The sequence below is a fragment of the Zonotrichia albicollis genome, chromosome 13, assembly GCF_047830755.1.
Source record: "Zonotrichia albicollis isolate bZonAlb1 chromosome 13, bZonAlb1.hap1, whole genome shotgun sequence".
Taxonomy (NCBI): domain Eukaryota; kingdom Metazoa; phylum Chordata; class Aves; order Passeriformes; family Passerellidae; genus Zonotrichia; species Zonotrichia albicollis.
In genome coordinates, this window is record NC_133831.1 from 8401084 (window position 1) to 8427128 (window position 26045).

The 26045-nt window shown below is 41.8% G+C and overlaps 1 protein-coding gene across 7 annotated transcripts in view; it reads right to left on the reverse strand.

The window, feature by feature from the left end:
- Positions 1–2: 2 nt before the first annotated feature.
- The window catches only part of NUP93 (nucleoporin 93), a 78447-nt gene continuing 52404 nt past the window's right edge, over positions 3–26045 (reverse strand). For all 7 annotated transcript variants that reach the window (XM_074550979.1, XM_074550980.1, XM_074550982.1 and 4 more), the window contains 17 exons: positions 21271–21345; positions 19075–19164; positions 17648–17787; positions 15919–16051; positions 14781–14938; positions 13110–13275; positions 12245–12338; positions 10980–11171; positions 10627–10753; positions 10442–10514; positions 10068–10112; positions 8841–8957; positions 8099–8217; positions 6099–6216; positions 5642–5725; positions 4811–4939; positions 3–237 (listed from right to left, as the gene is read on the reverse strand). In XM_074550979.1, coding sequence (XP_074407080.1) covers positions 127–237; positions 4811–4939; positions 5642–5725; positions 6099–6216; positions 8099–8217; positions 8841–8957; positions 10068–10112; positions 10442–10514; positions 10627–10753; positions 10980–11171; positions 12245–12338; positions 13110–13275; positions 14781–14938; positions 15919–16051; positions 17648–17787; positions 19075–19164; positions 21271–21345 — 1971 coding nt within the window. In that variant the 3' untranslated portion in view covers positions 3–126. The remainder of the gene's footprint in view (positions 238–4810; positions 4940–5641; positions 5726–6098; positions 6217–8098; positions 8218–8840; positions 8958–10067; positions 10113–10441; positions 10515–10626; positions 10754–10979; positions 11172–12244; positions 12339–13109; positions 13276–14780; positions 14939–15918; positions 16052–17647; positions 17788–19074; positions 19165–21270; positions 21346–26045) is intronic.

Genomic DNA, 26045 nt, shown 5'->3' on the forward strand with positions numbered 1-26045 from the left:
TATCAAAACCAAAGAAATTTATTTCTGTCAACAAAAATACAGAATACAAAAAATGACACTGGTCCCATGGGCCCTCTGAACGTACTACAGACAGGCACAGGCTGCTGCACCCCAGCCAAGCTGCTGCTAATTCATGAGGATCTCCATTTGCACCAGTCTTGCATTCGTGTCTCCTGATGTTCTGTATGGGATCATCCCAGCAAACATTATCAGTGCCCGAGCCTGAGACTGAAGTTGCTAAAAAAGAGAAAAACAAAGTACAGTTACTTTAGTACAAAAAAAAAAAAAAATACAATACTCTTCAAACAAACATATGTAATCTTTTTACCTCAGAGCTGCTCTCTAGAAAAGGAACCTCTGCATTTCAAAGAAAATCCAATAATTCCCTTTTCCAACCATTAAAAGCATGTCAAGTTACCCTTCTGCTTAAAAAATAATCCCATCTTATTTGAGAATTCCTAACAAAAAACGTTTTCAGCAATGTGGGGCATTGTTGTACTGCAGCAATCTTGTAATTTCTGCATGAACTGGGCTTTCCCATGGCAACAGGATTCCTTCCCACCTTGCAAAACAAAGTTGATCCTGTTGAATGCAGCATTAATGTTCTCAAAGCACAAGTACTAGAAATGAATCAGAGATGCCCCACACACCTGGAGATCTCCAGCATCACCCTGCAGCAAACCAATCTCCTCAAAGGCTCTTCTTGCCAATAACACAACAAGAGCAGAGGCACCAAGCCCACTCAGACCTTTGCCCAAAGCAACCAAATCCCTTCTTGCACAGCAGAAGACTATTCCTGAAATCCTTCAGATGTTCTGTAATTTGTTTCATTTGTTAAAACTGTTAATAAAGTAAAAGGAAAGTAATTTCAATAACTGGTAGGAGTCAAGAGAATACAGAAACCCCAAATCTTTGTAGAAAACTGTTCAGATGGCTTTGATTGCTAACAGGTGTTTCTTCTTAAATATTAAGCATCTCAGATTTACTGTACTGGAAGATCCAACTGTTCAAATCCTGCTTTCACCTACTGCCTTCAGGGAAAGCCAGAGGTTTTTAGGTTGCTGTTGGTGTGTGGATGGTAAATCTGGTAGCAGGAACTTACAAACAGAGAAGTGACTGAAGCCCATTCCATGGCTGGGCACTGTTATAAACACCATCCCTGATGCCTCTTTGGCCTTTTTCAGGGTGATGTTAAACCAGACTGTAATTCAACAGCCACAGAGAAACTCTGGAGGCTGATAATGGAAAAGCTGTGAGAGTTTTCCCTGGACTGACCTAACTGCCAACATCTCCCAGGACAGTTTCCTCCCAAGCTGTCAGTCACCACCAAGGTGGCCTGGAAATCACTCATTCTGCTCCTGTCTGTGTCTCCCAGCCTGCTCCCAAATGTGTCACACAGTGAGGCTGTGTAATTGTGTCTGAGCTGCTGCTTTTCAGCGGAGGTCAAAACAGGTGGCAGGTGAAAAAATAAAAGCTTGTCAAGGTGTCTGACTTTAAAGTTAAAGTATTAAGAGGGAAAAACTCTCACCATGACTAAGAAAGGTTGAGGAGGGGTGTGAGTTACTGTTCTCTTTACCTTTACAGGAGCAATGATACCAGAGCTGGTCTATTTTCAAAAATCAAACCAATACTTTGGGAAGAACAAACAGAAGTTTGCAGAGGTTAAGAGTGGCCTGGAGGGCTAGATGTTCTATTGGCTGTAATTACTTAATGAACATTACAGTTACTTGCAAATTTTAAATAAGACCATAGATAATTAAAAAAAAATTAATTCCATTCCATTCATGACCTAATTTTGCCAAGATAATGCCTTTGGGCTGCTGCAGAGAGTTCACCACCCCTGACTGGGGTGAGGAGCCCATGACATTGCTGTCATGCACTCCCAGCATCTGGGTCAGGGCTGTCACCACAGCCACAGTTTCCAGGACTGCAGGCTGGGCTCCCTGCAATCTCTGCCTGAAATCTGACAAAATGGATCAGGCCAAGTGGGACAGGACTTTGTTCCCTTATTCCCAAAACTAATTAATTATATACATAAAAGAAAAAAATACCTAAAACACAGCTTGGGTGATTTCATTCTGAAATAAACACAATGCAGAAATGCCAGCTCTGACCCCAAACCTGATCTTTTCTAGTCCACCTCCCAGGTGGGACAGGAGATGTTTTTCAGAGAGCATTACTGGGTTCAGGGGGCTCCAGCAGTTCTACCCCCCTCCATCCTGCCAGCTCCTTGCTGTTCCTGCTGAAGTCCCACCCATGGCAGCAGGATCCTGCTCAGGGTGGTTGGCAGAGCTGTGCTTGGCACCAGAGGGAGATTCAAGGGCTCTGATTTGATTTCCTCTCTGGGGGATGCTGCTCCCTGCTATGTAGAATAAGCCTCAGAGTTACAAACAGCAACTATCTTTTCTTCTAATGAACAGAGGGATCTGAATGTGCCTGTTCTGATGGAGCTAAAGAAAAGCCAGGGATTTCAAAGACCTGTTCAAGGAAAGGTAATTTTTCACTTGCATTGTCTACTGGGCAATGTGTTAAAGCTTCTGAAAGGGTCTGATTTCTCCAGATTTGCTTCCCCAGAGAACATGGAAAAGCTGCCCTTCTCCAGGGAAGTTCAAGAAACAAATTCTTGTCATGCACAGCCTGCTGAAGCTCATGTCTGCCATCTCTGTCCAGGTGAATGAGGTTTTGCTGAAGGAACACATCTCTCCCCACATCTGTAATGTCCTCATTTCTTCACACCACTAAAATTGCCTGAGTTGCCTCCCAGCTGAAACAATCTAAATTCCCTGCTCCTGCAGTCTTGGAAGAAATTCTTCAGGGTAAGAAAAAAGGGCAACACATGTAAAGCCATTCTTACCCTACCTTCCATGTGCCCATGCCTGCTATTATTTTTGCACACACAAATCTTTAGGCAGATGGGAGCTACAGAGTGGTAGATTTTTCTCTTGCTAATCCTACATTTGCAGATCTATGCTCCCTTGTGACACTCCAGGCACACAGCTGTTCTCTTATCCCCTCCCTGACAGAGAGGCAGTGGACACTTGTCCCCTCTGATGGCAAAGCACAGCTTGTACTGCACACAGCAGCCTGTGTGACTCAGAATCCCTGTGCTCCCAGCATCACTGCCTCCCTGCTGCCATGAGATCCCATCACAGGGCCTGGAGCTTGTTTAACAAAACTTGCATCCTGAAATACAGAAAACTATCAAGGGTATTTAGCAAGGTACAACATCAGCTGATCTCAACAACTGTGAAAACACAAGAGTGCAGAGCAGGTTTATGAAGAGGTGCCACACTGAGCACCTTGTGGACATGATACACTATCATGGTGGCCTCCTTCCACACAAAACTCTGCCAGCAAAGCTGCTAAACCCAATCAGCCCAGGGTGTTCATCCTGAGCTGGCACCTGACAGCATTTCACACCTATGGAGATGGCAAATCCTTCTACATGAGCATAAGATTGAAATCACAACATCAAAACAACCAGCTCACTTGGAAAACAAGGAACTAAGGCATTCTTTGCTCAGTGCCAACCTCCTGAAGACACACAGCAGGTAACAACAGATTGTGTCAGCCTGGCACTTCTTCCCACATGCAGGGTTTAAGGTGGGAGAAGCCCAAGCAGTGTGCACCCTTCTCCAGTGCTGCTGATCTGGAGTACAAGCACCCTTGTGAGGCAGGATCCCATAGCTCTTGTAGGCTGTGCCCCAAGACAAAAGTTGTACCACTATCTAAGCTTTTTATTTTTCTATGTAATTTAAAATGCTGCTAAGACTTTTACCAATATTACAATTTACAGATCAAAGGCACTTCAGTAGCTGACTAAAGCCTGGAATAAAGCTGGCTATGGCCCAACTTGGTTTTTCACTCTCAAAAGGAGTTGATATTTATTTTCTAATCTGTTAAGAAGGGATGAATGGTTTGGCTTTGGTTTCAAGTGCCTGCAGCAGCTTTAACTTATTAAGAGTTACAAACCAAAGCTGGCTGGAATTAAGCTGTGAACCCTTCTGCTCAACTCCTCATGTTAGCAGGTGAGTGCTCACAAACCTGGCTGGGCCATTTAAATGCTGCCTATTCTGCAGCTTGCTGGAGGTGGAGGCTCCCACCAGTGGCTTGGGGAAATGCCTCTGCAGCAGCTCCAGCAGTGAAGTGAAACCCACTGTGGTCATGCATTTCAACAGCATCAGAGTGCTGCAAGCTGCCCACTCCCTGCAGGGGCAGCAGAGCAAGGCTGGCCATCACCAAGGGATGTGCTCCAGCATCTTGGTGCTTCACCCAGAAACACCTGGAAGATGTTGGCCTGCATCACTACAGAAGCAAGCTGAGGGGAAGAGTCAAGGAAGGCCCTTCTAGCAGAAATGGGCACTTAGTCAAAGGAAAGAAGTGGCAATCAGGTGCTCAGTTGTCAAGGCAGCAACATCAACATACTAGAGACACTGCAATGTTGCCATTTGCTTTACTATCTAAGAAGCAAAGTGGACACTTGTTTTCTCTTGCTAGGAGATGAATATAGATATATTATCTCCATTAGCTCAATGTTATTTAAAGCAATATCAAACACTCAGGATGGCTTAGGCTGAAAGGGACCTTAAAGATCATCCAGTTCCAACCTTTCTTTACACAAAGCTGAAAGCATCAGAGACCAGCCTTGAGAATAAGTAACTGGACAAGCTCAGTAAACCAAGACTCTAAGTAAGTGAGCAAGCCAAAACCAAGACCATTAGAGATTCCCAATTACTTGAAGCCCAATCTCTTGAACCCAGCAGAACAGGATATAGGAAAACTTGTCAGACAGTGAGAATTGTATTCTTACCGAATCTCTGTCTTCCATTACCCGCTGGGGTCTGGCAGGAGTGGTTGGGCTTGTGCCTTTCATCCTCTTATACTTGGTGAATAAAATATTCATGGTTGCAAGCAGGACCTCAGATAAATTGTGCTTGATCTACACAAAGTAGGGGGAAAAAAAGACACATTGCAGCAAAAGGAGGTTGAGAGAACCATGAGCCTTACTATACAGATTCCTGTAACAGTCAGAGGTGTGATGGTTATCCCTGCTATGACTGCACCATCCAGCAGAAACTCTACCCAGAGCTTTGAGACACACATGCCCAATGGCTGCATCTTCATGTTTGATAGCAGCAGGTCAGATAAAACCCAGAACACCCAAATACACACAACCACTGCCTAAAAAAGAAGTGTCACCTTCCAGTTCAAGAGCAGTAATGGCTTTCCACTATGCTTCATTTGCTAATGCACAAATCTATTAATTCCTGTAATTTAGAGGGAAGGAAAAACACCCTACAAATGCTTAGTGATCATTAAGAGCACGAAGAGCTAAGTTAGCAGCAAGTTAAAAGTTTTCAATATTCTGAATTCTTGAATGAAACTCAGTAAGTTCAGGGAGACTCACATCTGCAGATACTTTCTTCAAAATGGAGACAGGATTTCTGGGTAGGGAATTCTAACGCTCAAAAGAGCGGCATTAAGAAGAAAAAGTTGCAAGCCAAGAGTATACTTGTATTAAATCAAAATAATCTCATCCTTTTTCTCTGCTAAAGAATAAGAATGATGAGATGACAAGGTTTTAAGATCCTTTTAACAAAGCAAAAAGACTTTAGGAAGCTAAACCCAAGTCATGACTTACCTCATCGCTGAAATTCCGGAAGGCAGCGACTCTCTCCTTGACGCAATCCTGGCTAAGAGGTACAAGCTTCAGGCGCTCAATAATCTTCAAAAAGAAAAGCAGGAATCAGGACAGATAATCAGCATTCTATGTACCACATATTAATAAAGTGTGGTTTTGAAGTGTTAATGAGATGCTTCTGTTTCCATTCAAGAGAATTCATTTAATTGTCATTTACTGGTATATCTCCTCACTTTGTTAAGCAACAGGAATACTTTGTTCAATGTCTACAAAACAGCTACAGGAAGATCATCCTGTTTATCAAGCAACAGGGAAGAAACACCTTTTTAAATTTCTGTAACATTGCAGTCCCTTCTAACTCATTAAATAAAATTTTTAAAGTGATGTTATTTGAGACATTCTGGGCTTTCAAGGGCATTAGGAAGGCTACACTTCAAACAGAACTCTTAAAACTTACATCAAAGGCCCTGTCAACGTGACCAGCGTGATATTCATCAAAAAATGTGATTAAGTCTAGCAGAAGGTAGAACGTGGAGTCAATGGATTTCTTTGCACTTATCCCCTGAGCTTTGTACCTGAAAGAAATTGTGTTACAGTTTTATTGTGCAAAATGGCAACCGTTTATAACTGTGCCCTTGCAATTCTTGCAAGTGGAGACATCAAACTCAAGGACAGAGGGCATTTAACAAAGGACAGCTTTCATTTTCCTTAACTGGGAGGCAGAATTTTCACAGGTTGTGGCTTTTTAAAAACATTGTTAATCACTTCCAGTTTTGCAAATCCAGCATTTGTTTCCTTTAAAATGTTTACATTTCCCACATTCATGGGGACACCGTGCCAGGCAGCAGAGACCCACAAGGCAAGCTCTGTAACAGCATGTTTAACACGCTGTGTTACAGCAGACAATCCTCCAGCACAACTGCCTGCTTCAGGCAAGAAGTTAAGACTTAAAAGATGGATTAAGAGTTCCTGCACACCCTCAGGAGCTACACTGGCTCTGGGATGAACTGGAGGGCTGCCTGCTCTCACTGCTAACTGCATGAGGGCACAAAGAAGCTGTTTCACCTTTTTGTTGGGTGCCTCCCCTGCTCCAAAAGCATCACAAGAACACACAGGAGGAATGCTGCATCCCTACAGCACTGTCATCAGGACAGTACACATGGAAAAGCCCTTTAAAAAGCCCTGTTAAAGTCTTGCATTTAACTGGCAAGAAGATGTGCTAGTCAGAACTGCTCTGGCTTTGCAATCACTCAGGTTTGCAGCTGTGAAGTGACATTATTGCACAGCAGTATTTAGTGCTTTCAGACAGATCAAAGAAATGTAGCAAAGCAAAAAAGCCCATTACAGCCTTTGCTGAAGCTTTAACTCCAGCCATAGATTTAATTCTCTTTAATGTCTGCCACCAAATCAGTCTCTCACCAAGTCAATACAGCACCAATTTTCACTTGATCCCAGCCTGCCCAAATGAAGCAAAGGCTGACTAGGAGTGACTGGCAAATGCCACTTGTCAAAAGAAGAAAGGCAAAGGGCTCTGATGGAAATCAATACATTTCTGTATTTGTCTTCCCAATTTCAAAGTGCCAGCAAGTGGGCTTGGTTTATTTTTATTCTCTTAGCAGCTCAATGGTTGATAAAAGCCAGTAAGGTATTTTTCACAGGAATCCACATTTTGCTCTAGTAAAACACAGGAATCGTCCCTGGCAGCCACTGTGACAAGATGAATGATTTAAAAAATATCATGGACATATTTTGCAACTACAGCTTTTCAGAATCAGGTTATTCCTCACTTCTAGCTGCTAATGAATCTTGAGCACTGATGTCTCTCAAGCACATACTCTAATTACTACAGAGACATGGCAGGGGACATTCCTTTCAGCTGCTTCCTTTCTTGCTAGACACCACACCGCACTTGGCATTAATATAACAGGCTGTGGAAATGAGGTGCCCTGCTTGCATTAGCCATACACAGTTCATCCTAAATACTCCTTTTAGCCTTCATTAAAGCAACAGTTTTCAGACAGCTACTGAACAATTGTTACAACTCAGAATTACTGGGTTTGTAGCTCTCTCTTAATAGTATTTCAAACAAGTGAATTGCATGCAACAACTCAGCAACTCAGTTACAATATTTTGCTTTAAAAATAATATAAAACATACAATTCATGTATGCATTGCTCCTTAACAGACTCCATCTCCAGCTGGCAATCCTGATTCACCTACAGATAAGACTTCTTGTCAAATTTACCTGACCTGCCCCTGAAGATTTCTGGTTTCAGTACTGCAAGCCATCATGAGCAGGACAGGGTAAATTCTGACCTCTTCTTAGTCTTTCTAAACATACTGCTGTGGATGCCACAGTGCAGCCTGCAGAAACACGAGGAACTAACACCCACAGCTCTGACAGTCCCAGGTGATGCTGAGGTGAATCACCCAGCCCTGCCCCTGCCTGAGCCTTACCTCTCAGCAATGGAATGGGCCATGTTCTTCAAACGCTCCTTGTTTGACTGGGGAGTGCTGATCTGGGGAACAACTGGACTGAGCAGCTTGTTCATCAGCTCTAAAACTTTGTCAGGGTTCTGTTGGCAATAAAGTTACACAAATAAAAGGAGTATGATGAAACATGGTGTTTTAATCTCATTGAAAAAGCAGAAAAGTCTCATGCAGTGGTGCTACTGCAAGCCCAGAGCCACTTCTCCCCCATAAAGAGTCAAGATCATGTTAGCCACAAGCAACATAATGCTGCTGGGTCATAAGAAAAAGCATTGCCCCTTAGTTCTTCTCTGAAACAGTGGTTATGGTTGTATCCACCTCTATTTTCAAAGGAAACAAGAGTACTCACTATCAATACCAACAATTTTAGACTTCAGTTCAACATCTATGAAATTGGAAGAGTGCACTCCAGGTAAATAACTGCACTAGACTGAATTAAATCATGCATGGGGCACTCTCTTCAAAAGAGCACATTGATCAGGACCACAGTGCCCTAAATCAGAATCCATGGAGTGCAATCCATCTGGATGTGCAAACTAAAACATCTCTTCACGCAGCCCATGGCTCTGTTCTTCCAGCAGCAGAAATAAACTGCTTGAGTAAGGGCAATTCAATCTCCGAGATGAAATTTAACCTCCTAATCACAGGTAGAATGTTAGGAAGGAAAAAAGGTGAACCAAGTACACAAGGCAGCCCACGAGACATGTACCTTAGCAAGGTCATAGAGTTTTGCAGCTTCTTCAAACAATCCTTTATTTTCTGCTGCAGAAGCCACTTTGTTAATAATGGATTTTGTGTCACTTGTAAACTTGTCTATCACTCCAGGCTAAAGAGGTGAGACAAAAATGAAAAGAGAAAAGAAGAATCAGAAGGCTCAAACATTCCAGAATATTCTGTCAAGGCAATGAATATTTTACATGTTGGCTTATGATTGGAATAGCCTGTACATTTCCATGGGAATGTGCAAAAATGAGACATTAAAAATAGAATGAGCTCTTGCAAGAGGGACTCTCTCCTATATGGAGTCAGCACTGAGACATCCTTGGTTTCTAATTCATTCAAAATGACCCAGATAAAATAATTCGGGTTTTGAGCTGTTAATTGCTGATGACACAGAGAAGAAAACACAAAAGACTTCAGCACACAGCATTCCAAGGGCTCCAGGGATGCAGTTTGTTTATACTGGCATGATAGGTTGCCAATTAAATCTCACACAGAAAAATAAAAGGGCAACAAGAATTTAAAAACAAATAATAAACATCTACAATAAAAGACATGAAAGAGTCAAGAACACCTGGAAATCACTGTAGCTGAGGATGCAAAAATGAGAGTATATCATCTAGAAGAACTTATCTTAAAGCTAAAATTGTTGCCCTAATCTTAAAATTAAGACGTAAATGATTCTGCAGTCTGCTTTACACAGAAATCTTCCAAAGCTGTCACAGCAAACAGAAAAACTTTATTGATTATCTAAAATTTTCATCATTTGCATGCACTCTCCTGTTTGCAGGTAAAACCTTAAGGTTTCCATTATCTTCTGACTGTGTAATCTTACATTTCACTATTAGGAAGCTGCTTTTCCTCAGTTACATGCACACCTCAGTTACCAGAACACTCTCACACACCCACTTAAACTAAACTCCACTTCCTGCTGGGAAGACAAAATTATGACCTCACTAAAATTACCTGATGCCATTTGCTTCTTCAGTTAATGCCTAGAGGAACATAGTGTGCCCTGCACTTCCTGACCTGCCTTTTGTTAGGGCAGGTCACAGATTATTCTGTAAAGGATCTCATATTGGGAGAAGTAGAATGTATTCAAACACAGTAATAATTTAGCTAGTGAAAAACAGAATGAAGCAAAATAGCCTCATGACTACTTTGGAAATCATACATAGGTTGTACTTTTAATATAAAATATAAATTGTGAACTCACCTTCCTACTACCGTCCTTTTCCAGCTTTCCAAGAATCATGTCAAACTATATCCACGTAGATGTAAAGTAAGAAAAAACAGGAAACAAAAATAGAGAGATCAACTGCTCATATTTCATAACATATTTATTAAGTACAAAGACACAGTCATGGAATGAAAAACAGTGACCAATATAAAAAGTATTTGTAACTAAATAACAGGTAAAAAGATAGGATTAAATGTCTTAAACATAAGGCCATTGCAAGATCTGCTCTCATCTGGGTCTGCATCAGGCAGAAACGACAGTCTTAGAGTTGCTTACTCTGACTAATAAAGATTTTAGAGAAGAAGTGAATTTCAGTTTAACTAAGGAAGGCAAAACATAGCCAAACTCACCTCTCTGCTTTCAATTACTATTTCACTAACGCAACGCAAGAACATGTTCTCTCCTTGGCTGTCCTTCTCGTTCCTATAAAACAGAGAGAGGGAGAAAGGTACTCCTGTTTCTGAGAACTTTCCAGATAAGAATAATGAAACAGTAATAACTAGGAGAATAGCTAAAGATGTACATTGGCTCCTACCTGAGAAAGTAAAAGTACTGCAGAGCTTCCCTTGGATCTGTTGATTCAAACTTACGGGTGTAAAGCATCAAAAGCCGCACGAAATTCAAACGTCTGACACCAGGAGGGTCACCAGCTTCATGGCTTACTGCAATGTCAGAAACAGCACTGTCAGAGAATCTAATGCCAGGAAAATGCTGATCTTCATCTCAAATTAGTCAGAACCATGATCCAGAGCTCTAAAGCAACTGAAACAACTAACTATTATAAAATTTTCTGATAAATCTTACATTAATCACATAGACCTGCAGTTTCTAGAGGGTACTCTGAGGGCTAAGAAAATATTCCTTTACTGTAAAGTCAATAGGACTTACATAGCTGTGCACTCTGCCCAGATGCTTTCAGGAGCAATTTTAACTCAAACAGGACCAAAGCAACATGAACAGCGTGACAGCGCAAGCGCTCTGTCCGGAAAAGAAACGCAATTGCAGCTTCAAACTGCGCTGTCAAGAACAACACTTGGAAGTAGAGGAACGGTGGCTGGTTCACTGCAAAATGTGATTCACCTGGAAAAAACCACAACACATAGCATTTTCATATAATTTTCATGATTTTGCAATCAGAGATGACTGACAGTAGATGCTTCCTGCCACAGTGCATCATTAGTGTTCATTAAGTGCCAGACAAAATAAAACACAGTACACAAAACTGAATTCCTGACCACACATCAGTGGCTCATCTACAACTGTACGCTACAGATTTAACATGAAGGACCACAGCATAAAGACATATTCAGAAAGTGAAACAGAATGAACAGTCACTCAGAAAAGTTCCTTTGTCCTTTTCAGACAACAAACCATCAGCTCTGATCAACTGTGATAGAATCTCTAAAGACCACAACTTTTTGTCTTCTTTTATACTTATGCCAAGTGGTACAAATAATGTTAAAAACCTGGATTTTCCTATTCAGTGACACCAACAGTAGCTGATTTTTCTTCTGCACACATTTAATCTCACACACAGTATCTGAGTGTGAGTGGTACTACAAACTAGAAGGCCATGGAGAATCAAATTCAGTATGTTTTGGACAGTTCCAAATGACTTAATTTTGATTGACTGGAAGACAATTACAGGAAAATGTATAGTGTGGATGTTCTTAAAACCTTCTGAAATGGAAGGAACTGTGACTTGGGCTCTCTGAAATTTGTTTGAAATACTAATTTAAGGGAAAAATAAATTAGGAACCCGATGCACACAGTGGAAAAGCTTGGAAATACATGCCTACATTAGGTAGTGACTGCTTTTCTGTTCTGTGTTTCCAAAGCTGGAAGTTCTGCTAAAGGACTTTTGCATATTCATGGTGAGAGAAAGCAACCCACAATTAATGGATAAAGCAGTGTTGCTCACAGATGAATATTAACTCTCTGGATTGCTGAGAAAACACGGGACTCATTCATCATCTCTTACTGAAATCTGCCACGACTCCAAGGAAGCAGGCTGTCCATGGAGAGAAGATGCCTGTCACTAGTGGAGAGCTGCAGGGTTTTTGTGCAGTCTGGGGTTTGTGTAGTAACAACCGGAAAGTGTCCTCAGCAGAAAAGCAGAGCCCCAAGTAAGACATCACTCTGTGGTTTCTCACCATAGTCCTCCAGCAGCTGCTTCTGGAACTGAGATAACGTCAGCCGGTCCTGCGGGGAGCTCGCGCCACCATCATCGAAACACACTTGGTTCAGCTAGAAAGCACATCCAAAAAAGAGAAGCACAGATATTTCTCCTTGCACTTATAAGATATTCATTCCATCTGAGCCCCTCCTAGGATTTGACCAACTGACTAGAAACTGCATCTAGTCACAACATCAGCTCCATCCACTGCTGGGAAGCAGAGATCTCTAAGGCAGCAGCAAGCTGAAATCCACACAGAACCCTGGGGTTATATCTCATCCATCCATGCCAGCAAACTCTGACGTTGGGACTCTGAACACTCTCAAGCAGCATTTTTTGCCACAAATACAATAGTGACAAATACATCATTCTACCACACCTTTCCTGATAAAGAGGAGAAACAGGTACCAACCAGTATCTATCATGCCCTTGCCAAAACTATAAGGACTTCAGAGACATTGACAGCATTGTGTCTGGTCAAGTCACATTGACATTTCAGACATCCACCCAGGAAGGAGAACTCAAAGAATCCTCACTGTAGCAAGCTAATACTGTTTGCAATAACAGGTGACAAAGATCAGTGTCAAATGAAGAACGTGACACTTCCAAAGACAACTGTACCCAAACTAACACCTGATAGCACAGCGGGTAACAGAGCAGCCCTGGGATTCAGGTTCCCTGCCCTGCACTATTTCCAAGGTCAGGTCACATGCACTACATTGATGCAAAACACCAGATCTAGAAGTAGGAAGGGTAGCAGAGCACTGGAGAAATGTGGTACCATTTAGACCTGTTCTTACAAAAAGAAAAACCAAACACCACAACCCCAACACCAGACTTACTTTTAGCCAAAGATAATCTTCTGTTTTATCAGCAACTTCACTCTGGTTGTCTGTAATGTCACAACGGCCAATGATACAATAGACAGCCCTCTTGTAGGGGTCAGTGTTGTTCCTCAGAGCTCGTCTGTAATGGAGACGCAGTTTGTTCTCTGTGGCAGGAGACAGTCTAAGGAAAAGATGGAAGGAAAAGACATGAAACTCATTTTCCCTGTATGAGGAAACCTGGATACAAATCAATATAAAAAGGTTTATATCAACAGCAAAGGCATAATGACAGTAGGCATTGGCCAATATTTCTTGCATTTCCAGTTCATATGTGAAGGTAAAAATTTTGCACACGTGAATTTAAACACAGTTATGGAGGATCATCTTCAAATGGTCACTGCAGGGAAAGAATCCACATATGACAGTCTCTTTAGGGGTACAATAATACTGTGGCATATGAGCTGTTCTTGTCTGACTCTGCTATTGCATCATTTCAGAAAAAGAGAGCTCACAACATTTTTGTAAGTCTTTGTGTTAGTAACTAACAAGTGAGTAGGTCATTGTACCATGAGGTCTTTCAGGAGAAACACCTTCATCATTATGAAACACTGTCATAATGTTCTTTGTCATTGTTTTTTTCTTGCAACCTCTTATTGAGAATTTGATAGAATTATTTAATCAATAAAGTGTTCTAGACTAAGGCATTGTTTGTCAAATCTGTAGGCAGAGCACTTTTTCATAGCTGTAATAAATACAAAATAAATCTATTATGTTATATCTCATAGAAGTGTTTATAGTGAAAACAGCGACAGTATCTTCAACAACGTTTCTGCAACAACCTTGATATAATGAGCACTCCTAGATACTCTCTACAAAACAGGTTGATTCACAGAAGCATATCATGGTACACCACACTTGGTAAATGGCACTTGGATTCTTATCCTTTCAATTTATTTTGTTAGCTTGGTTAGTTATTTTTTATTGGTCTCTTTTTGTTGGTTTTCTGAGTTTTGTTGTTTGTTTTTTTTTTTTTTTTAATTTACTGCAAGTGGAAAGATGGAAAAGAAAACCACTGTGGAGTTCAGAGCACACCTTAGGGTGCACTAGATGCAACCACATCAGCAGCAGTTTGGCAAATGGCCTCTGTCCAGTGCTGGACAGCAAGAACTGGAAGAGGAGAATAAACACAAGAAAGATGTGAGAGTGAGGCCTCTAAAGGCCTCTAACAAACACTGCTTGCTTTTCCTGCGTGCCATTCTTATGAAAACAGGTGTAGTAAAAAGTGTTCCCCAAAGGAAATTCAGTTAAAATAAGCAACAGGGGAAATAAAAAGATACAGGATTTGTGACAGCAGATTAAATCTGATCTATTGTATGCCATATCCCACTGTTACACTGGGCTTATTCTTCTGTAAAAAGTCATGTTACACCACACTGTATTATTTTTGAAATGCAAATTTTTGACTATTTTCAAACAACTCTTTCTCTGTTGAGATTTCTCAACTTCAAAGCCACAAATTAAAATATGCAAACTTCCACATGTAATTTAGGTAGGTAATATAAATCTCAGGCAACCATCACCACCAGAAGAGACCTGAGCTTTTTGTATTTCTACCAAACCACTGATAATTTCACTACTCCACAGCAATTCCCACCCTCACAAGGATCCTTCCCAGTTCCCAATTACCTTCTGTCCTTACTGTGCATGTACTCCTGGAACCAGGTTTTGAACTCTCCCAGCTGGTGCTGTGCCCGTTTCACCACGTGCATGGCTGCAGTCAGGTCCCCACAGCGCATGCAGTAATAAATCAGTGCCCACACAGGATGGCCCTCCACCTCACCATCCTGAAAACAAAGCAGGACAGACTTAATTTTTTCTTAAAAGCAACATATTTGAATGATTTTTCTTTATCAAAGTGCCTCATTTATTATTTCTGCCCTTACACCCACACTGGTAAAAAATTCTTTTTGTTACAGAAGCCAGAGGTCATGAGGGTTAAGTCCTGGCAAAGCTCTGCACATCTCAGGAGTGAAAGGTGTGATTATCTTCTGCTTGCCCAGACTTCAGTTCTGAGGGAGGTTCTGAGAATCCCAGAATTAGCATATGATATCCTCCCCACACAGGAGATTGATCTGGATTAGGCCACCGAGGCATTAAAAACATCTTCACTGAAACAGAAAGATTTTAAACTAATCACTGATCTCAGCAGGTAAGAGGAGACAGCTAGACATAGCTGTGTGAACTCCAATGTTATAATTTATTATTTCTTCATTCAGCTTTTATATCTAATTTTTCAACCTGGAGTGCTTATCTGGTTATTTTGTAGATGCACAGCTATGCACATTTTACTACATGCAGGTAAGAAGGGTTTTATTCAGATTCCTAAATAAAAGGCCCAGGCTCCAATTCAGATGAATTTAGTACACATTTGGTGATGGTTTTACCATCTTACAATGAATGGAAAAAAAGAGAAAAAGCTAATCAGGGAGATTAAGTTACTACTTTTTTGAACCATCATAATGCATTTTAATTCTTGCTTGTTGATTTCTAAGATGATGACCAGAAGACACCATAATTTCTAGAATTAGAACCCAAGCTACTGAGCACCCAACCATGCTTTGGAACTAGCTCTGAACTCAAGAGTGATTTTGCCTGCCACCTCCCATTCTCCTAGTGAAAAATTCTAAAGGAGTAGGAACCTGCTGCCCCAAAAACAGCTTAAACACCAGAGAAGCCACTGGAGGCTGCCCTGGCTCCCCCTCTGCAGTGGGTGGACAGACCTGTGTTGGTATTTCAGCTCAGAGGCCGCCAGTGCTGCCCCTACCTGCAGACCAGGGACGGCCGCCGGGAGTTTGACGTTCAGGAAGCTGCGGACCAGCTGGTACGTGCCTGGGACCCCACCCAGCTGAGCCTGGTGCAAGTTTCCAAAGACTGTCACAAAAGTGTAATTTTTGTAACTGAAACACAACACAAGCAAAACAAACATGAACAGATTGAGACACACCTGCCACAAAAACATCCACTGCATTTCAGATCTGACAGAACTAACAATTTAATGCAAATTAACTCGATGTTCAAACATTATCATTACAACAAAATGAAGCACAAATTTTTGGTCAGTTTAGGAAGATGCTTTTATTTAGCAGTCTTAGAACACACCAGGTTTGGAGTTTATGGTGGACTGCTCCAGGTTCAGGAACTATGAAGTTCCTCTTACTAGATTCTTGTAGTACAACGTTAAGCTCAAATATATTAACTGGCAAAAAGCCTTTCCACCCTAATACTTTAACTCTCACTCCTATAATGAAAGAACAGTTAAATACAACAGATGTGTTTGTCTCTCCTCTCTGCCCTATGGAAAAATATCAGCCTCAGGGCTGTGGACTTATCAGAAGAAAATCCCAGAGAAAAAAGGAATTTAAGAGGCCTAATCTCCACAGCTGGGAGCACTGGGAAAGTACTACATATAACTAACTCCTAACTTCAGCTAGCAGTTAATGGCACTGTGAACCTTCAGCAAGTTGGATATGTGGCAAATCAGGTTAAGAGTCACTGGTTCACTGCACTCTGCTGAGACTGAGGAACTGGGAACAGAAGATCCTTCCGATGTGTCAGCTCCTCTGTGCACAGGCAGCAGCTGCCACCACTGCTGGGTGACACCGAGTGCTGATGGGGAGTGAAAACCAACTGCCAGGGCCAAGAGGCTGTGCCAGGAGGGGAAGGCATCTCTCTGTGCCAGGAGGTGAAGGCATCTCTGCCCACAGTGCTGTGTCAGAGCACAGTGCTGTCTGTGCTCCAAGGCAATCTGTGTCCCTAACCAAGGCCCACATACTACCCTGCAGTTACTGCTTGCAAGGGCTGGAAGAGTCTACTGGCATCACACTGCAGCTACTGGAAATGAGACCCTGCAATACCCACCCACACGTGCAGTGATGGGCATTTGGCTTTGGGCAGCTTCACATCCTGCATCTCTCCAGGAACTCTACCAGTCAAGGAGCTTAGGCCCCATGGTACTTGCTAATACACACAGCAAACCACTTTCTACAGTCTGAAAATCACTGCTACATGTCTCAACTTCAGCTTCTTCACATTTTCCAAAAACTTTTCAGTGAAGAAATGGCATGATCAGAACTTGACTCTCAGCACCAGGCTTGTTCCCATGCTATCCTCACAGGCTGCTGACAGCATGTAGAAAGGGAGCATATAGAACAGAGGATGCTCTTTTGCTGAAGAGAAACAGATTGCTTTCCTCAAGTGAAAAACCTCCACATATCACCATACATATATAGAATATTTATAAGCAACATAGAAAAAAGAATACAAGTCTTTGCATCTTCTAAACAACCTCCCCATGGATTCAAGGCCTTTTAAACTAGAACACTGTTAAACCAGAAGTTTTTATTCAAGTTGTTGCTCTAAGCCCTGCACAATAAAAAAGACAGGCAGGAGACACATCTGTGAGCAGCACAAGGTAGCACACTAAGTGCACCACAAAGTCATTGTGGCTTCTTATGAGGGAACTCCACCACTGTGTACTGAGATCCCCATCTCACCTCTCCTCCAGGTAGTGCAGCGCGTGCCTCACGAACTCCATGCGCACCTCCATGTTGGTCCTGACCTTCAGGGCATCGCTGGCAGGAACCAGGGTGACGTCGGTCATCTGCTTCACCATGGCCCACATCTCAGAGATGTTCTGTAAAGAGTCATTCCATGCCTCAGCAATTAGTACAGAGGTGAACAAGCAACACTGTTCTGAGCTACATTTAGATTTGAAATGGAGATACTGGACACAGCCATGAAGGTAAGCTGCTTCTGTCCCACAGAATTCAAGTTTCACAGGCTTCTTTTGCATACTTCTTGTGCAAGAAGATGGCTATAAATGTACCTGCAATTGTTCCCCAAAACTGACAACTATTTCCAAAACTAGGCTGGGTTCTTGTTACTCAGGCTCTTGCTCATTATTTCCAGCTCACACTTCCCACTCAATATATACCACAGCATCATCAGCATTCCATGTAAGCAATGGCTCTGGCTGCTGTTGGAAAGCTGTGCCATCAGCTGTGATAAGAAGCACTAAAAGGACACTGATCACTTGGGCAAAGGCTCAGTTATAAATAAAGGTTGAAAACCATCAGATCTGCTTATTCACAAGGACAAGATCGTATCAGTGTTTACAGGACTAGGGCATCCCTGCTGAAATGGCAAAATACTGAGAACCAACAGCACTGTTCACTTGGGCAAGGGCAGCTCTTTCATCTTGGTGCTTCAAAGCAGCAAGAACAAAAACTCCCCATGCTGTCCCTTGCAAAACAAACAGAGCTGTTCAGAGAGAAGATGCACATCTGTAATTCAGATCCAATTGAAGGGTTTGCCCCTCAGCTTCTAAGCAGCTTTTTGCCCTCCCCATTTGCACAGTTTTTTCATAGCTAAACCCTGCTGCAGTATTCTCCTCCAGGCATTTCTCCAAGGTTTGTGCAGTTGTGTTCTTTTTTAGGGTGGATCAAGGCAACACAATTAAAGAAATAGAAAAAAAGGAAAGCAGGCAGATCATTGATTTAAAGTCAATTCTAGGGGTTTTATGCTTTGCTATTGAGAGACTATTTCAGCTCTAGCAGAATCTGATTGAAGACCCTTTACCCCCAACTAAATACCTTCAAAGGACATTAAGAGACCACATTTTGTAAACCAAATACAAGAGAATCTATTTAAAATTAAAAGCAATTTTCCCCTCAACAGCTTATGATGGGACATCAGATTCATTTCTTCCTCACTGTGTTAAGAAATTTTCACCATGACCAACTTCATCACAGGTGGGCCCTGCTGTACTGGAGAAAATTCCAGAACTGTCTCTGTGTTTTCTGTGGAGCCATGCAAATATTTTTGGCAATATCAGTATTTTTTCCCCCAATGTCAGCAGGCTGTTAACCACAGCCTAAAAACAGCTTAAATACATTTCCTTATGTTAACTTACTGGCAGTACCTTATCATCCAGGCCTGCAGTAGCAGCACAGAGGTCCACCAGGTTAGGCTGTAGATGTCCATTCACTATCTTCTCATTATAAATATAAATCTAAAACATAATTAAAGTAAGCATGTTTAACAATACATATTATGCTCCGTTCCATCCTCAGACACAGCAGCAAATCTAAATCAGGCTTCAAAACCAGTGTTCCCAGCAAGTCCCTCTGCTTCTCTCCCACATCAGCCACTTCCAACCCCATGGCAGAGGAATGGGCATCAGCATCACCCAAGCTTGCACACCACACCTCAAAGCCCCAGGCCAGCAGCAGCCCAGCTGCTCAGGGGTTTTGCATGGCAGAGCATTGTGCTGAATGTCCTCTCAGACTAACTGCAGCTAACTGCTGAAGGACAAAGACTCAGAAGTGACCTGACAAGTGGATGACTGTGATACTCCCCTGCACAACAGCCTCCTACCTGCTGATGTGAAAGAAACAGGATTCTGCTGGTTTGTGGCAGTATTCAGGGAAAACAGACAGGGAAATGAACAGAAATCTGACCCTTCAGAGCCTGCCCTTAAACACATACACACACCTCTCTGTTTTAACTCTTGATCTTAACTGAACTTTGTCTACTATTATTTATTCTACTCTCCATCCAAAGACCTTCCACTGTGTCCAAAAATAACAATTCTCAATACTAAAAAGGCAATGCCATTTTACTTTAACTCCATCTGGCATGCAGCACTACTACAACATGCCCAGGGTGCAGACAAGATGCAGAGCTCAGGACTGCAAACCGAATGCAGCACCAGTGAAATGTGTCTGTGGATGTCACTGTGCTCCTGTGACAGTCTGAACTATCCACAAAGAACAATTCATCGCTTCACTGTAATTAAAACACATTTCACGGCTGCTGATAAAGAGAAGCAGCATGGATCTCCAGCTCTCCTGCCTGACCTCCAGGTCTCCCAGCTCCCCACTGAAGCCACAGGAGCCCCACACAGAGTGCTGACACTGCAGCAGGCTGACCTAAGGACAGCTCAGCCAGGCCAGCTTCTCTAGCTGGAGCTCTTGTTGGGAGCACACAGTGACTGCACCAAGTGCTCTGGTAGCAGAAGCCTGGTTAAAACCACATTTCCAGGGCACACTGCAGCAGTCTGTGCACAGCCCATGACCCTGACAAGGGCCCACTGGCCACAGTGACTCCACAGCCACCCCAGAGCCAGGACTGCTATAGAGACTGGGCTTCCCATCCCAAAAAACAGCATGGAGTAACACTGATGGCTTCAAAGCACACACAGGCAGGCTTCAAAGAAGACCTTTACTGTGGGTATATTACAGTAGATATGAACTAAATTAACAAGCTACTAAGAGCCACTAAATCAAATGTACACTTGATCAGCACAACCATGAACCTTTTGCTATTAGTTTCTTCCCAGTTACCATAAGTGAATGCAGATGTAGGAAAACAGATGCACAAGCTGCTCTCTGCCTCAATGCAGGCTGAGCCAAAGCACACAATAACAGTAATTGTGTGCAAATTAAGCAACATCATTTCACATATTCCATTTTGAAAAATCAAGTCCTTTTCTTTCATTTTGTTCTCAACAGTGCTGGTAAACAGATAATCTCAAATAACAACAGTAACAAATTGGTTATGTAAAGGTTTATCAGTTTTCTCTGAAAATTTTCTGAGGGTGTCTAATGCTACCAGGCATGTCAATTCACAGCTGATGCACTAAAGCCTCTCATAAGCAATGCCATTAAAATAGGATATAATTCAACAAACATCAGGATTAACACTTCAGCATATTTTTTTCCTACACACATACATGAGAAAAATTATCTTCCATATAATAAAATAAAGGAAATATAAAGGTTTCATTTGTAAACAATTATGCATTGACACAAATCCTAAAAAATCTGCTTCTGAAAACTTAAAAGAATTTCAGTTTCCTTTACAAGAATAAATGCTTTCTACAGTCATATATGGTGCTTAGGATCTCTTTTTGACAAAAAATACCCTGTAGCAAGCAGGTGAGTATGCTTCTAAAAGCATCAAGATTTATGCGTTTGTCAATAGCATTTCATCTCTAGGCAGATATTTTCATGTTTTACCTACAATATTTTCTTTTACACTAAGCTCCAATCTTTATTTTCCCCATCTCTCTCCATGCAGAACCCAGTGTTTAATGAATTTTTCCACTTCCACTCACCTGACGAGCATAAGCCATCTCCACACTGTCCATGGAGCTGCGACCTGGAGGCCCCAACTCCCCAACATAGCTGGGCTGTTGAATCAAAAGCATACAGGAAAATACAAATTTTAGAATTGCCACAATGCATTTTACCAATACATCTGCTCCAAAAGAACAGCAAAACCATGTTCCTGACAGAACTAAATCCAGGGTTTTGAACCATCTACAGAGAAAAATGCAGTCTCACTGCAATACCCCATTATCTTCCCAATACAGCTTAAAATTTCTGAAGTGACAGAAATCCTCCTTATTCAGTACACAAACCAACCATTAGCTCTCTAGAATTAGGACATCAGTGTCTCTTGGTAGCACCTTATAATTTTAATTCTTTGCTTTTGTTTCTTGAAAGGTTGCTTCTTGTCAATGTCTCGCTGTGAGGCATCTACTCAACCTCCATCACAGCAAGGATTTAGAATTCAACAGACGAGCTCAAATGGATCCAATCTGGCAGATCTGATACTTCAGTTTTGTCCCAGTACCATGACATAGACATAAAATAGGACTGCAGCATTCAACTGTGTGCTGTAAAGTGCCCCACTGCTGGTCTCCCGCAAGAGGAAGTACGCTGGCAATATCCTGACCTGAAAAAAGTAGTCTTTTTACCCACAGAGACTATGCCAGACTTTGAGATATTTTGAGTCTAGAGCAGGGAGAGACAGCCAATGGAATCATGGCATACAAAATTTATACTCTTGTAAAACTCATAATACAACATGTCACAATAGCATAATGCTGCATAAAGCAATTTAAAGTATTTACTAGAAGGCACAGGTATGTTCTCAGTACAGCCACCACTGAACGTTTATGTTCAATACTCTGGAGGAAAGAATACTGTGAGCAATGCTCTCTGCTATTTCCTGTTTTTCTAAAAGAATGTAATTCTTCATTTCAGCATCAGCACTGCCAGTCTTGAGTTTGAAAAATAAAGCACAATCATTTTAAAGACAGATCCCTTTGAGGTAAACAGTCCTTTAATATCAGCTGCTTCAGAAGTCATGCTGGTCTGAAGATCAAAGGAAGACAAGCTCAGTTCAGAAGCATAATATTTATTATGAAGCCAACTGACATAGTTGGGGCAAGCAAAAAGGAACAGACAAGCTTTCAGCAAAGCAAGGTTTTCAAGCTTGTTACCATGTAACTCAAGGCCATGGATATTCATCTTAACTGGAATCAGTAATTTTTTCCGAGAAAGGGCAGGTACATCTGCAGAGTTTAAAAATTAAGCTTTTTACCATCCAAGTCAGTTACAACTGGCTGCACATCCTCATTAGCTGTTCCAGTGCACCTAAGCAATATGGTCAAACAGCTTTACTGCCTCTGACACCGGTTACTTTGCAGTGCAGACAGGAGCACCTCCAAGGATTGCTTAAGGATGTGCTCTAGTCTTGCCTGTAAGAATTCCCTTAAATGTGACCAACCTGCTGCCTGTACAAACAAAATAAAGCCCAAATGCAATAGAAAAATCATTGTTTTCACTTCCAGTTTAATCAGCTTTAGAGTTCAGCTTTGCTGACACTTGTCAGACTGCAGCATGGCAGGAGCAATGTTGCTGCCACGACCTGGCTTGTGTGGATTTCAGGAAGAGATCCAGAAATGGACAGCTTTTCTCCAGATGGTGCCATCACTCAGTTTCTTGTTTCAAATGAGGATGAAATACTGGCAGAGTCTTCCAAAGAATCTCGCTTTTTTTGGGAACTGTATCCCAACTTCAAAATGAAATAACACAAACAAATGAACTTCCAGACACTTTACTGATCAGTTTTTGCACTGAACATTCTCTCAGTTACTCCCAAATTAATTTTATTTTTGTATTAGCTTAACCTGGAATATCTTCCATCGTGCAACACCTCTCTTACACTCATGAGCATGTGTCCTTACAAAGACAACTACTAATCACTGTCCCAGTCCAGGAGTTTGGATCAGTAAAGTGTTCACAAGTTAAAATTTAAAACCAAAACAAGTTACACAATTGGAATGGCCAAGAGACTGTTCTGCACTGGCTAGGAATTTAGACATGAAGATAAGGGCACTGACCTCTATCAAGAAATTATAAGAGCTTTGTGATATCTGTAGTTACAGGTTTCTGCACAGCATACAACATTTGATTACAGAATTAAAAATACTCAGCAGTGTTTGTTCCTAATATAATGAAATATAAATGAATGAACGTACAAAGGATGAATCTGGACAATACTTTAAAATGGTTGAAATTAGTTTATTACTGCAATAATTTGTCACTAAAAATGCTATTTAAATAATGTTTAACCTGATCACAAAATCAGGCAGGTGCATTTAGACCTCAGGCTCTATAAAAACCCCCTACAAAGAACCCAAAAAACAATTTCACTTTTCTTTCTGCAACTGAACTTACACTAAAAATATTCTTCACAGTCCCTCTTAGCAGGTACTGATATTCAGAAGCATCTGCATTTTTCTTTCATTGCCAAATCATCTGACACAAATTCCTTTAAACCCACCTAAAACCCGACAAACTCTTTGTTCTAAAGAACAAAGCAACTGTTAAAGCAGGTTTCCTGGGAAACAGACACGATGGCAGAAATGGTGCTTTGCAGCCTTTCCCTGTGCCGAGCCCGATAAATGCAGAGTTATTTAAAGCAATGCTAAATTATGGACGCTGTCATTAATTACCGATGAGGTTTCACCTCCTACAGCGAGTGAAGACCAGCACAGAGTGACTTAGTGTCACTCTCAGCCAGTGCCCAAGCAGCAGACACACAGGGGCTGGGGCTTTGTTTTGTGAATCTGCTCCTTTTTCTGCTTTGCAGCACCAAAGAGCACCCACGTGGCTGCAATCCAGAGAGTGGGGTGTGACTGCTGGGTTCAAACCAACTCAGGTAACAATCTGAATTCAAAAGTTCATGCCTGAAACTAAGAAATAACTGCTCTGGGGTTGGGTTTTCCTTTCCTTTCTCCAATTTTAGTTTAACCATTATGCTTTAGAAAACACTTCTGAGCTATCTGCTGCAGTTGAGAACTGCCACACTGAAATTAAATTCTTTAAATTCTACTGACTTGGCACTTCAGGAAAAAAAAAATCAAGAAGTCTAGAATTTGTCCTCATTTTCTTATACTTTCCTTTCCTATGGAAAAAGAGCCATGGAAGCAAGATTATTTCCTTCTTTTTCCCATCTCATGAGTGCATTCTGGCTTCACCTTTGAATTATTAAACTACAAGAAAGCACTAGCTCACTGAACTATCACATGGCTGTGCTAAAGGGAAAGTTCAAAAGGAAAACTAAAGCAGTGAGTCAGCATGGAGAAGGCCACTTCCAGGGCTCCCCCTGAATTGCAGAAATGGATTGTGCAGGCAATCTTCCCAAAAAGGGAAGGATTTTTCCCCCTACAAACTAATGGGGGGAAAGTGGGGAGGGGGAAGGACATCCTTTGCTGGCAAAGTCAGAACTTACCAAGTTTTGAGAAAAAAAAAAAAGATAATCAAAGATGTGTTCAAAACAGGTCAGGTTCTGAAGTTTAACTGGAGCAGCAAAAGGAAAAGTGGGTAATGCACAAAGGACTGCAGAAGTGTAAGTGCACACACACAAATCTTGCTGTATCTAGTCTGGTATTGCTTAAATGGCTTGTGCTGTTTTTCTCAACCACCTTTGCCTTTCCCTGCCCTGAATTCTGGTCTTTCCAAAACATTATTCAGAACTGTAATATTTACTCAGAATATTATCCATTGCTCAAAGCTGTAGCTTAGCTGCACTGCCACGACATTTTTATCTTTTAAATTCACTTTGCCAAATGATGCTGCTTTTCAAAGGAGTTCTCCTTCATTTGCACTCAGCCAAGCATTCAGCCTCACTTGCACACTAAACCTCATGCATGTAAAGATGCATTATTCATCACCCTCATATGCATATGCACATTCCTCAGCAGAAGTCTGGGCAGACATTTTGTCAGCACTCCAAATGGCTTGGCCAGTAGACACAGTGAGTATCTAGGCAGGAGACCAAGCTGGAGAAATCCCATCAAAATACTCTGTGGTGGAGTGGAAAGCATCTTGCAGTGCTTGGGAGTTAAGGGGTATGAGGATGTGCTACAGAGGGGCACAACAGAAACCAAGAGGTGCCAGTGTTTCTGTATCACTGCAGGAGTGTGCTGCTTGACAGCAGCAGTGGAAAAGCTTAGGGCCAGGGTGGAAGAAAGAAAAACCTGGAATAAGGAAAAACTTGGAAAAGGACAAAGGAAATGCCCGGGCACCTCACAGCACAACAGTCAGGACAATACCTTCAGCCCATAGGTGTTTGATACCTTGAAGACAAAACTCAGGCTTTCATCCCTTTCCAGCCCCACAAGAAGCTTTGGTTCTTTTGGCCCCTTTTTATCAGCTCTGGTTTTCCCTGACAAAGGTGGTGGCCAGGCTGAAGGACAAGGGGGAAACAGAAAACCTTAATGGCAAGTCCTGCACTAGGTTCTTTGAATCGTGAGCTTTGCTTGTTAATTGGTCTTATTTCCATGAATAATGTGTTGGTATTTCACTCTGCCCAAATTGGCTTGCCCAAAGCTTGAGAATTGGCTCGAAGGCAGAGCGGCCCCCTGCTGCCTTTGGATCTGTGCCTTTTCAGCTGATTCTCCATCTCCAGAGGATATCAATTAAACCTCTACTATATTCTACAGGCTGTGTCTGTTTGTGTCACATACACACAAAAAACTTATTTGACTGGAACAAGGCTTTAGAAGAACAACCTGCTGTGGGGAGGTTAGATAAC